This window comes from Nannobrachium achirus (genome assembly GCF_963921795.1).
Source record: "Nannobrachium achirus genome assembly, chromosome: 19".
In the NCBI taxonomy this organism is placed as follows: Eukaryota; Metazoa; Chordata; class Actinopteri; order Myctophiformes; family Myctophidae; genus Nannobrachium; species Nannobrachium achirus.
The window spans coordinates 44,495,691-44,509,226 of NC_137826.1; the positions used below are offsets into that span (position 1 = coordinate 44,495,691).

General features: G+C 40.7%; 1 protein-coding gene across 1 annotated transcript; it reads left to right on the plus strand.

Annotated features, from left to right (window-relative positions):
- Nucleotides 1–798: 798 nt before the first annotated feature.
- LOC308304856 (uncharacterized protein) lies at nt 799–10,931 on the plus strand (the record flags this gene model as incomplete). Its single annotated transcript, XM_080749484.1, has 6 exons — nt 799–880; nt 2,295–2,576; nt 2,976–3,209; nt 3,987–4,229; nt 6,536–6,912; nt 10,815–10,931. The coding sequence occupies exons 2-6, from the start codon at nt 2,306–2,308 to the stop codon at nt 10,929–10,931; spliced, it is 1,242 nt and encodes a 413-aa protein (XP_080605610.1). The 5' UTR covers nt 799–880; nt 2,295–2,305.
- Nucleotides 10,932–13,536: the final 2,605 nt, after the last annotated feature.

A 13,536-nucleotide genomic window follows, 5' to 3' on the forward strand; every position in this document is an offset into this window, starting at 1 on the left:
AATTACATTGATTTGTTGCACTACTAGATGGATGTTGTCTTCTCTACAGGTCTGGAAGATTAGCCTGGGATCCATTCCAGACTAGCCTCGGAAACCCAGACTTTTATTTTGGCGATAGGAAGAAATAATTCCAGACTGACTTTGTAGCAGTCAAAGTGAGAAAAAGACCAAAAACGTAGACAAACAGTTTGGATTCCAGGTTACTGGAACATCACATCCGTGGTTTTCAAACGGTGGTCTGTGGAGTTGGTAACCAAATGGACCTTATAGATCTTTAACTCTTGAGAGAGTAAAATGGTTTCATTTTGCGCTCTCAAGGGTTGAATTATTGTTAAACATCCGCATTACTTAATTTACATTAAGTCTACACAATTAGAGAATGTTGTAGAATTGTTATTTTGATAAATGTTTGACTGTTATACTGTTATGGTACCAATTAAGATCAATACAGCATGGAATTGTGGACAACATATCCAAGTTTTGGAGAGTTAAATATCATCAAATTATTTATTCATCATTTGAGCCAGCTCAAATGATGAATAAATAATGGACCTTGATATGAAAAGGGTTGGAAACCGCTGTAGCCTATATGTTAGTGTTACTAGCCGACAATAGGGGGCAGCAAGACATCAACTGGCGTCTAGACAAACGAGAAAGCCTGGCAGGCGAGGTTAAGACAAACTGGTCAGAAGAAGAACAACATTACCCACAATGCAGTTGTGAAAACAACATGGTGGCTGACTGTTGTTGACATTTTGAAGAACCATAGATTTATATGAAAACTAATAAAAGTTAAATAAAAAGAAAACTAAATCGTGTCGTTTCAAAACAGTGTCGTCGTTAAGCAGCAGGAGGACGTTCAACCACTGAAACACAGCGGGTAAAGATGAACTACGTAATTGACGTTGTGTTAATCTGTGTTTATCACTGAAGATTAATGTCTTGTTTAGTGTCTGTGTCTTTATTAACTCATCATTTAAGTTGGAATATAAGTCGAATTACTCTTAACTGCTAGCTTGTTATAAAGTGATCATTACCACAATAGCAGCAGCTAGCCGCAAAAAATTAAATAAATAGTGTTGCAATTTGCAGCTAAGCAGCCGGGCAGTAAGATATTTTTTTATATTGAGCAACTGGAGGTGCAAACTTATAGGATCTTCACTCTGTCCAGTGTCCACTGTAATGTTAATGTGGTCGTCAAGTGAAGTTAGAGCTCCATGTGTAGCCTGGTGAGGCGAGGTTAATGTGTTCATGCTCCAGACAACAGACATTGAATCCTTTACCAACCAAACATTTGTCATGCTTTAATGTGTCAGGCCTAGAATGATCCGTCCAGATAATGCATTGCATTGGAAATAGTTTCCCCTGTCTTGTTCATGGGCTGCAAATTGATCCTTTAGCTTCAAACTCAACTTTCTGCTGTCATTATATATATATAGTCTATATATATATATATATTTTATTTTTTTTATCCCCTTTTTTATTAATTATATGTTTGGGATGACTGGGCCTCTGGACATCCTGGCACCTGAATGTGGGGGCACTAGGGGTGGAGACATCGGCAGGATAGGTGGGTGGTCTTGTAGGAGGAGGCGTAGGGAGGGACTGGGTCAGGTGGGTGGTGCTAAGGTGCCAACGAGGTATACTTAATGAACTGGTGGATGTGCCCTGTCAAAATAAAAATATACATTTTGCACTTGCGCTATGAGTTGAACTAAAAGATGCATATACCAAACCAATTTTCCAAAGGCAACACTACACCGCATCAAGGGGTTTATTACATAGGCCCTAAAAGTGTGTCCTTGAGCGCAGGTAATTATTTTGGGTTAAAACTGAATCTGGTTTGATCACTCCGGCCAAATTGTAGTCCTTTGAGGACTACAACATGACGTAAAGTGGTTTCCGCTCCTGACAAGATCAAACCCAAAGATGTGGGGTTAATCTTTTTTAAGATTTTTTTGGGAGGGCTTTTATGCCTTTATTTATAGAACAGTAGACTGACAGGAAATTGGGGGAGAGATGGGGAGTGACATGAGGCAAAGGTCCTTTGGATCGGGAATCAAACCGGCGACGCCGACAGCCATCCATGCCTATGTGGTATGCGCCTGGACTGATTTTTCAGGACTTCCAGAAACACCTATAATAGCCTGTAGATTGTACTGTAATGTGTTTTACTGTACTGTAACTGTTTTGTCAATCTTAGGTGATAGCTCATTTTGTACATGGAACATTGTAGAACAAACATATTAACATTTTAGGAATCCAGTGTTATTATGTTATTGTTCTGCTCCTAGACATCCTGCACATGGCTGTGTGTAAAGAGGAGGTTTCTCCTGAACAGGAGAGGAGCTTCAGTCTGCTCCAGGAGGAACCAGAGCCTCCACACATTAAAGAGGAACAGGAGGAGCAACTTCAAAGACCAGAGGAGCCTGATGGGTCAATGTTGACATTACCAGCAGTGAAAAGTGAAGATGGTGCTGAAGACATCTCTTCCCACTGCTGTGAAGTTGAAGTTGAACTTGAATCTGACCCTGAAGTCAATGAAGACAGTGATGATTGTGAGGAGACCAGTGGAGGTCAGTCAGTGTTAAATGCAAGGACAGGGACAATGTATGTGGAAAAACTGGGATTTGGCATAGCGACTAAATTAGGTGGGGGAAAAAATGAAACAAAATAAAAATAAAAGTACCTATATAATAACACATTGACTGCCAGATGCAAAAAATACAATATACATTTCTAATAATAAAACATCTATATAAGGCACTTGCACCAATGTTTCCACATGTTAGATCGGTATCTTACCAAGCTATACCACTGATCTATCAACACAATCACCTCATCATGAGACCCATCAACTTTACATTTAAAATTAAACATAAGGTTTCTCAGGCGAGTTAAACATGGTAGAACAAAATGACATTGACATTTTTTGCAATGCAGTGTTGACCACCGTGTGATTTGTCTGCTCCTAGCCATCCTGAACATGGTTGTGTGTAAAGAGGAGGATCTGCTCCAGGAGGAACCAGAGCCTCCACACATTAAAGAGGAACAAGAAGAGCTTAAAGAGGAGCTACTTCAAAGACCAGAGGAGCCCGTGGAAAGTGAAGATGGTGATGAAGACATCTCTTCACACTACTCTGAAGTTGAGCTTGAATCTGACACTGAAGTAACTGAAGACGGTGATGATTTGGAGGAGACCAGTGAAGGTCAGTCAGTGTTAAACACAGGGACAGGACGTACATGTGTTGGGAAAATGGGGAGTTGTCATAACGACTAAATTGAACTAGAAGAATGTACTACTCTGAGCACAGGTCTCCACCAGGCCAGTTAGCTTATTTTAGGAACCTGGGCCACTCCTACAAACTGTGAAAGCCCCCTCCTCGCTAAATGCAAGCCATGCTGGATAGTTTGTCGAGTAGTTTGACATCACGACAACTCAACAAGCTGCAAACTTTCAACCGAGGTCTCCAAATGGGGTAACATTGTGGAGGATGAGGGTCTGTGTGAAATAATTTGCACATAATGGGGACTTGGAGGAGGGAGGGAGTGTGTGAGGGATTGAGAGTCTGTGTGCAAGTGAGTGAGAGAGCGTTTTACTGATCACTGAGGTTTGTTCATTTAGGCATTGACATCAGTGGCTTCCTCGTTCCCCAGACCAGTGGTTCTCAACCTGTGGGTCGGGAAGGCAGAAATTGTCAAAATAGCAAATCTACATGCTCACAACGTTTTCACAATAGAACCGTGTTATACAAAATGTAATGCCTCAACTCTCTTAACCCAACTCTGTTAACCTTGACAGCCCTAATACTGATATGCGTGATGTTTGGACAAAATCTGTTGGAGTAATGTATAGTTTTGCAAATCTGCCTCCTGGCGGCGCTATAACAAGAAAAGAAAAACTAAAAAAAAAACTAAAAAACTTTTGCCCTCTCTCACCCACCATCTTTGTCTGTCTGTCTGTTTTCTTTGTCTTTCTCTCTCAGGAGTGAGGTCCCAGTCTTCCCTGAGTCAGTCCTTTCGCTGTCCCCATCCTGATTGTATGTTCAGCCTCACTTCTTATGACCTCCTCCATGTTCACATCAAGTTCAGTCACGCTGAACTATTCCACCAAATGATGAGGAATGGACAGATCACCTCAGCAGCCTCTCTGCTGCAAATCACCAACTCTGTAACCAGCCAGAAGCTAGGAGACACGGATTGGACACAACAGGAGGAGACCAGTGGAGGTCAGTCAGTGTTATGGATGTGAAAAATGGGATTTGGCATAATGACTAAAAGGTGGAAAAACAGAACATTTTACAAAACATATTGACACATCGACTGTCAGATATTTATTCATTAATACTTCTGCTAGGGATGCTCCTAGCGATCGATGGCCAATCCAAATTATCTGATTTATTCAATTAATGATTTTAATTGAATTGAATTTGGAAAGCAGATCAAATAAATAAAAAAAGCTGCATCCAAAATAGTGTGCATTTGAGGGGCATGTTTCCATCAGGCGTTTGGACACCTAATGGTGCTGTTGCTAGACTATGCTAAACAATCGCTTGCTATTAACACTTCCTAAGCCAATCTTGTCCAGGAACATGATAAGGGGTTAGGGGTGTGCTTTGCCACGGCCCGTTATCTCGTCCAGAGACGAGTTAACTGTTACCATGGTTAACAGGTGCCGCCTTTTTTCTCTTCCTTCAACAATTTGTCTGTGATATTGATATTGTCTGACTGATATACTACTGATCATATTTGGAGCTCCCTCCTATTAATTCAAGAGGTGAGTGAGTGTAACTTCCCCAAACCGTCTTCTTCAGGTACAGAACAGACGCTCCAACTGCTGTTGGAGCGTAGCGTAACAAGGACTTTTTTTATTTTGTACCAGGTGAAAACACTGTGAAAAACTGCAAAGACAAATATACATATTTTTAGCCATAATGAATTACACAAATTACACAATATTCAAGATAATTCCAACAAACAATGCAACAAACAATAAAAGGCAATGCAATGAGTACTATAAACCTATACTATAACAGAAAACCAACAATAAGACAAAACAATAACCAATAAAACTGACATACCGTGTGCGCCTTCTGTACCCAAAACATTTAGGAGAGTTATGTTCTTCTTGTAGAGACCACCTTTTGACTCTGTCTTTTACTTTTTGTTGAGACACAGAGAACTCTTCTCTGCAGCACCCAGTGTGCCTCTGTTCTCATCTTCTGCTGCAGCTCAGAAGTGGCCTCTATTTAACTGATTGGCATCAGGTGACGACACCTACCTGTGGCATACATTATGCTACCTGAACCTTAGAGGGTGCCAAATCACATACAAAGACACCATGTCACCAGAACAGAAATACAGATAATTTACATCAAAACCAACAATAAAATAATAATGGCCTAGCCCCCCCTTTGCTGGGACAGCTACTAATCGGGGGATATCTTAAAAAGTCCTGGAATAAATTCCTTACCAAAACATTTCTTCACCAATGTGTTTGTAAAGGTGTCTAGTAACACATCTCACAAAGACTGAAATTCAGTTTCCCTAGGAAAATCTTTGACAGCTAGGGTAATTATGGGTCTCATTCACTCACTATACACTATACTATAGGGGGAAAAATCACTCCCAAAAAATATGCTTTAAGTGGGATGTGAGGCGTCTAACTAGGTATTTTTAATTATTCTGAATCCATTACAAGCATTTGTTTTGCACAAAAAAACATTCATTGGGCTAAAAACAGACCATAAAATGATGGTTTAGTGATGAGTCATCACTTTTCACAGTAGTATGGGGGTCCATTTCTAGCCCAAGGAATGTTTTTGGTGCAAAACAAATGCTTGTAATGGATTCAGAATAATTAAAAACACCTAGTTAGACAACTCACATCCCACTTAAAGCATATTTTTTGGGAGTGATTTTTTTTCCCCTATAGTGTGAGTGAATGAGACCCAGAATTACCCTAGCTGTCAAAGATTTTCCTAGGGAAACTGAATTTCAGTCTTTGTGAGATGTGTTACTAGACACCTTTACAAACACATTGGTGAAGATTTTTTTTGGTAAGGAATTTATTCCAGGATTTGACACTATTTCTAAAGATATCCCCCGATTATACAGTGAGGTTATTTTGAGAATAGGATGTTCAGTATTGTATTGTGAAATGTGATGTTTTCTGGTAGCTAGGTCTACTGCATCACTGTTTAATCTGTTTAGCTCCTAAGACCCCAAAGATCTGTGGATTCTCTGGATTGGCTTATTGAACAGAATATGGAGTGTGGGTCAGTATTAATGCAGCTCTGCAAGATGCCTTGGGTTGTTGCAGGCTTTAAAAACGGTGGTTCTCAGTTCTCTCCCTGTTTGATGGAAAGATGTTACATTCTTCTTGATGTGATGATGACTGTCTTTTTTCAGCCAGTCTTATGTTCCTCTGTTCATCATAATTGCTCTCTCTCTCTCTCTCTCTCTCTCTCTCTCTCTCTCTCTCTCTCTCTCTCTCTCTCTCTCTCTCTCTCTCATATCTTTCTCTCTCTCTCAGGAGTGATTTCCCAGTCTTCCCAGGTTCAGGCCTTCCTCCATAAACACGTAGAGAGGAGCCACAACATCCATGCTGGAGAAAGACCTTACAACTGTGAACATTGTGACAAGAGTTTCAAATTGTCTTACCAACTGAAAAGACACCAGAGTATCCACACTGGAGAAAAACCTCACCGCTGTGAACATTGTGACAAGAGTTTCTTTCAGTTATCTGACCTGAAGAGACACCAGAGTGTCCACACCCACCGCTGTGAACATTGTGACAAGAGTTTCAATCATCCAGCCGCCCTGAAGGCACACCTGCGTGTCCACACTGGAGAAAAACTTTACAACTGTGAACATTGTGACATGGGTTTTAATCGGTTATGTTACCTGAAGGCACACCAGCGTGTCCACACTGGAGAAAAACCTTTCCAATGTAAACATTGCGACAAGAGTTTCAGTCAGGCATCCAACCTGAATAAACACCAGCATGTCCACAATAAGAAAAGTTTCACACCAAGTGAAATAGATAAAGAAATAAAAAATGTTCACTACAAATGAGCTTACTGGGAGGTTACATTTTCTTTCCTAGAATGTTAATGAAAAAAAATATCACGGGGATGCAACTGGGACGTACCATCAGTGATGTAGCCGGAGGTCGACAGGTGTGAATTATGACACTAACCCTAATTATTACATTATACACATACGCACACAGTATTTCACTGTTTGATTATGAGATTATGAGTCTAAAGGTTTATTGTCAGGGAGGTTATATTAAACATGAGCTATTATATGATGTAAGAACTGTTTTCCTGTTTCCCAGAACATTCTGGTACAATAACCAAACTGTTTGGAACATGTATGCCATCATTCTCTTCTCCTTACAATGACTCGTATAAACAACATTTCTTCTACAAAATAACTTGTGATGTTCTCACTCTGCCACAGTCTGAAATATATAATGTATTTCATACTTTGATGCCCAATAGTGTCACGCAAGACTAATCACTAGTGAAAGTAGCTGGTTTGTTGGATTAACTGTTGCACTACAAGATGGATGTTGTCTTCTCTACAGGTCTGGGAGATTAGCCTGGGATCCAGGCGGACTTCATAGCAGTCAAAGTGAGAATAAGACAACAATGTAGCAAATCAGTATGGATTCCAGGTTACTGGAACATCACATTATAGCAGCGGTTTTCAAACGGTGGTCTGGAGAGTTGGTATTATTTGTATTTATTTATTAGCACATAGTTGAAATACCTAACCCTGAGAGTTAAATCTCATCAAATTATGACTGGTGGTCCGTGGCTCAAATGCTGAATAAATAATGGACCTTGATATGAAAGGGGTTGTAAACGCTGTATATAGTAGTGTTACTATCCGACAGCAGGGGGCAGCAAGACACCAACTGGCGTCTAGACAAACTGGTTTTGATTGATTGATTGAAGACTTTATTAGAAGTTTGCATAGGAAAAGGTACAGTTTCATGATGGTACAGTTCACTGGTACAAGGTCTACTAAAAGGAGACCCATGAAAAGACTAAGCTTATTTCCACTGGAAACCTTTGAAGTATCTCATATAACATTGAATGACAGGCAAATAGAACACACAATGCATTACCCACAATGCAGTTGTGAAAACAACATGGTGGCTCACTGTTGTTGACATTTTAAAGAACCATAGATTTATATGAAAACTAATAAAAGTTAAATAGAAAGAAAACTAAAACGTGTCGTTTCAAAACAGTGTCGTCGTTAAGCAGCAGGAGGACGTTCAACCACTGAAACACAGCTGGTAAAGATGAACTAATTCACGTTGTTTACTTGTTTCATCTATTTTATCATTGAAGATTAATGTCTTGTTTAGTGTTTTTGTTTTAATTAAGTCATCATTTGAGTTGGAACATAAATCGAATTACTCTTAACTGCTAGCTTGTTATAAAGTGATCGTTAACACAAACAATAGCTCCATAGCAGGCTAGCCGCAAATTAAAATAAATCTAGTGCCCTTCCACAAGCCTAAAAGGAGAGCAAATCCCTAGCCTCCTTCAAAATCGGTATGAAAAGTCACCTTCAGGCGGCTGCTACGCGTGGCTTGTAAATAGACTAGCTCCTTTCGGAACCCCTCACTCCACTGCTACGCAGCTCCGAGATGGGGTTCCTAGTTCATGGGACAGAGGCCAGAATTTCATGAAAAGCAATAGATTCTGGTGGCAAATTCTAATGATGATTTTTATGTTCCCACATGCCCATGGTATCATTTAAGCCCTGGTAGCATCACCAACCTCGTAGCTTTCTACATGTTACCACCACTTTTATATGAGAAATAACCGAAATTCTCGTTTTTTATTAACTTCCATATAGTATCCTTATAATGCAATTGAATATGTCAAATCATGCCTGGAATTGATTGTGACTGAATTATAAAACATTGTAATGCAGAAGAATATTACTTAGAAATGCAAAAAGTTAGTATACAGAGAAATTATTTTAAAAAAGGGTCAAATTTGATACATTTTCGTTTTTTGAAGGTCACAAAATGTGCTATATTTTCCCAAATATTTAACATAGAGACTTGCATTTAGCATTAAAATGTGCACATAAGACTCTGTGATGTTGTGAAATATAACTATTAAACAGAAGAGTTTGAGCTTAGGTAATTATGACATCGAAAGACCATGCCTCGTTACATTACTATCATTATTACCTTTCTGAAAATGATTCATTTTCATGTGCCATATTCAGAGATAATTAATCAAAGTTATCATCATCACTTGCAAGTGAATCTATGTGTTCAGTCACCTAGATCAGTGGTTCTCAAAAGGGGGTACGTGTAACCCTAGTGGTATGCGGGGGTACTGCAGGGGGTACGTGAGGAAAAACTAGAAAATGAGAATATGTATTTTATGGTTAATGATAAAACATTGACAGAGATGGTGTGAAGCTGCTCATCTGTACATTTCTAAACCAAATTACATCAATTACTTGACTAGTGGTGACTGTTATTGAATAGAAAGCAATGTTTATTTGCCATTATGCTATTTTATTTTGAATGTAAAGGTATTGGAACTGGACTTGTGTTGTACATTTTGCTGTAGTCAGGGAAAGGGGGTACTTGGCTTCGGAAATCAGTGTAAGGGGGTACTGTAGCCAAAAATCATCAATCATCATGGACATTCTGTCAGTCCTTTAACCAACACATTTGGGTGCACTTCAGTCCATTTACAATGCAAGCGCAGATTTAGCATGGTTTCAGTAGATCTCTGTGACTAGATTGGAGTGATCCAATCGCTCACATAACCGTGGTTACAAACATATCGCTATATTGGATCGCTCCAATATATGATAGTACACTACCAGATCAGTCGGTGATCTATCAATAAGAACTACAAGTCCTCCCTTTGGTAAACGGACAGCTCCAGCTCACAGAGACAAGCCCACTGTCTCCGAAGGAGCAGAAGCAACCCCCATGCAGAACAGCTTGTTCCACCCGATTCTCAGGGACCACGTTGACACAGTAGAACCTGGTACAGGTACTAGGCGATGTCCAGCTGGCCGATGCACAGATGTCAAAAAGGGGAACCCCCCTGAACTATATTCCCAAGAGGTGGCCATACCCTGAATGGAATGTGCCACTACAGCGGATGGCAGAGTCTGTCCGGCCAAGCGATACGCACAAGCAATGGTACCAACAAGCCAATGTGAGAGTCTCTGTTTTGAAATCCTTCAGCCCAGGACTCTATCACCATAGCATACAACGAGCTGATCAGTCAGCCTTTGTCCATATGACGTACTGTAAGTGTCCAAAGCTCTCACCGGGCAGAGGACGTGCAGAGCATCACCCGAGCAGTCAACACTCATGGAAGGGACATAAGCTGACGGATACAGAGGCCAGTTCACATGTCCTACGGAGAGAACCTTTTGGCAGAAATGAGGAAATGGTTTGCAAGGTGACACTCGACTTGTCGTGTCCCATCTGACACTCCTCTCTCACTGAGAGCGCATGGAGCTCCCGAGTGCTGAGAAGTGAGAACACCAAGCCAAGGTCTCAAATGAGACCCTGAAGAGTCTGGTTGGAGGCACCTTACTCCTTTCATAACGCGTGACAGCAACGGGGTCTTACCCAGCTGTACCTCAGCTCCACCAGAATGGCATGCAGAGATAGCAGCAACATACACCTTCAGTGTGTTAGCCGCCCAGCCCTTATCCAGCAGTGACTGCAGAAAGTGCATCACAGTCTGAACATCACAGTGTTCCGGATCAGCACTGTGGATCTCGCACCATGTGTGGAACAGTCCCTGTACGGCACAATAGTAGAAGGGGCTCTGGAACTAGATCTGACCACCTGCGCCTCTCAGCTGGAGCTGGAGGCGATCGGAGCCCGGGTGCCACAGGGTCCCCTGAGACTGTGAAGTGTGAAAGCAGGTCAGGCCTCAGAGGCAGCAGCGTCCCCATGAACAGAGACAGCAGCATCCTGAACCAAATGCAAGTCTCTATGTTAAATATTTAAGAAAATATAGCACATTTTGTGACCTTCAAAAAAACGAAAATTAATCAAATTTGACCTATTCTTTTGAATTTTTCCTCTGTATACTACCTTTTTGCATGTTGCAAATAATATTCTTCTGCATTACAATGTTTTATAATTCAGTACCAATCAATTTCAGGCATGATTTGACATATTCAGTTGCATTATTAGGATACTATATGGAAATTAATAAAAAACGAGAATTTCGGTTATTTCTCATATAAAAGTGGTGGTAACAGGTAGAAAGCTACGAGGTTGGTAATGCTACCAGGGCTTAAATGATACCATGGGCATGTGGGAACATAAAAATCATCATTAGAATTTGCCACCAGAATCTATTGCTATCAACCCCACTAGCCCATGGCCTAACTGGTCGGCTGCCGAAATCCTGTTGTTGGATCCACGATCTGCCGTTAGCCATCACTTCTTACCTTTGTTGAACACTCTATCCAAAAAGTAACCAGCCTATGTGAAAGTATAATCGTTTTACCTTTTAAGCGTGGAACAACCTCGAAGCACTGGGGTGAAATGAAGACTTTATATCGCTCGAAAGACCAGCCGGCTCTGTGTTTACCCGTGTTTTCCCCCGTTGTAGTCTCACGTGGCCAGACTGTTGTATTTTGATGTTGTGCTTTTTCTGCTTTTGAAATTGATATTATCTTAGATAAAGTACTATGTTCTATCCGTCTGTCTTTCAATGTTATATGAGATACTTAAAGTGTGGTTCCTGTGGAAATAAGCCTCGGCTTTCTAGGATCTCCTTTTAGATTACCTTGTACCAGTGATTTGTACTGTCATGAAACTGTACAAACTTCTAATAAATTCTTCAAGCAATCAATAAATTCAATGTTTTACTGCAGCATTACATGAATGGGTGAAATTGTTTTGTACAATAAAGATAATATCGTGCACAAGAAAACAGACAATGTTGGCATTAACTGTTTGTTTACATTAACCAGAAATATTGTACTCAACAACCTGAAGGATAATACTTCAATAACCCATGTTGTACTGGTTCATCCCATTATCTTTCAGTTCAATGTAAAAGTTGTAAAATGTGCTGCTATTTTCACATCACCTATATATATACTGTACAAGTACAGTATATGTTTAAACTGGTTACACTGATACACTGGGGGGACCCCCTGGGAATACAAGTCAGGTGGGCACTAGGAATTCTGTCCACCATATGTTTGGAATGACTGGACCTCTGGAAATCTGGGCACCTGAACGCGTGGGCACTTAGGGGTGGAGACATCTGGGCATAGGATAAGTGGGTGGTCTTGTAGGAGGAGGCGTAGGGAGGGACTGGGTCAGGTGGGTGGTGCTAATTGCTAAGGTGCCAATGAGGTTTCAAGTTTCAAGTTTATTTCACCATTTACATTAACATTTTCATTAAAATGCATTGGAATTGGTATACTTGAACTGGTGGATGTGCCCTGTCCACATAAAAATATAAATTTTGCACTTAATTAAAAAAGATATGTATATAAAAGACCTTATTCAATTTCTTCATTTCAGACCAGTGTGGAGTCCAGATTGCAGGTGAAGATGAACTCTCCAGACTCAGCCAGGGACATTTCTATTAAACAGGAGGAACCTGAAGACCCACACCTCAGTAAGTTACATATGCTCTACCTTTTGTTCATATTTGTCCGTCACAATATTGACTTTTAGTTTTTTATGGCGTGGCTCCTTAGTAGGTGAGACATCTAAAATGGGTCTGTGAGTGGGATCTGTGTGAGATAACACAGATGGATCTATGACAGTCTTGTTCCCTAACCTCAAGTCACCAGTCTTTCCTGAGAAAAGCCTAATATTCGTTTACAACGGGCCGTTTGATCCGGTCTAGGCGGAAACCACAAGCAGAAGAAGCGGCGTTGCTTTGTTTTGGTTTCCCCCCGTTTGTTTCCCCAACCCCTATTAAAATGCTTGAGTAGCCTATTGTAGTCTTGCCAGTCGGTATAAGTTGGACTATACCAAACCAATTTTCCAAAAGCAACACTACAACGCATCAAGGGGTTTATTAGGTAGGGTTAGGTTTAGGGTTAGGGGTCCTTATGCGCAGGGGAATTCTTCGGGGTTAAAACTGAATCTGGTTTGATCTTTCCGGCCCAATTGTAGTCCTTTGAGGACTTGAACATGAGGTAAAGTGGTTTCCCCTCCCGACCGGATTTGTTTTCTTTTTTTTAAGATGTGCCTTTATTGATAGAACAGTAGACTGACAGGAACTTGGTGGAGAGATGGGGAGTGACACGAGGCAAAGGTCCTCCGGATCGGGAATCAAACCGGCGACACTGATAGCCATCCATGCCTATGTGGCAATGCCTAAGTGGTATGCGCCTGCACCAGTAGGCCAGCGGGCGCCCGTTTCAATATTGTTTCATAATTGCATCATTCAAATATTTGATGCTCATTTCATTTGTTGCGTAAAGTATTTTGCTAATATCTTGGTAAAACTTTGAAGCCTGATTTTTCAAGACTTCCAG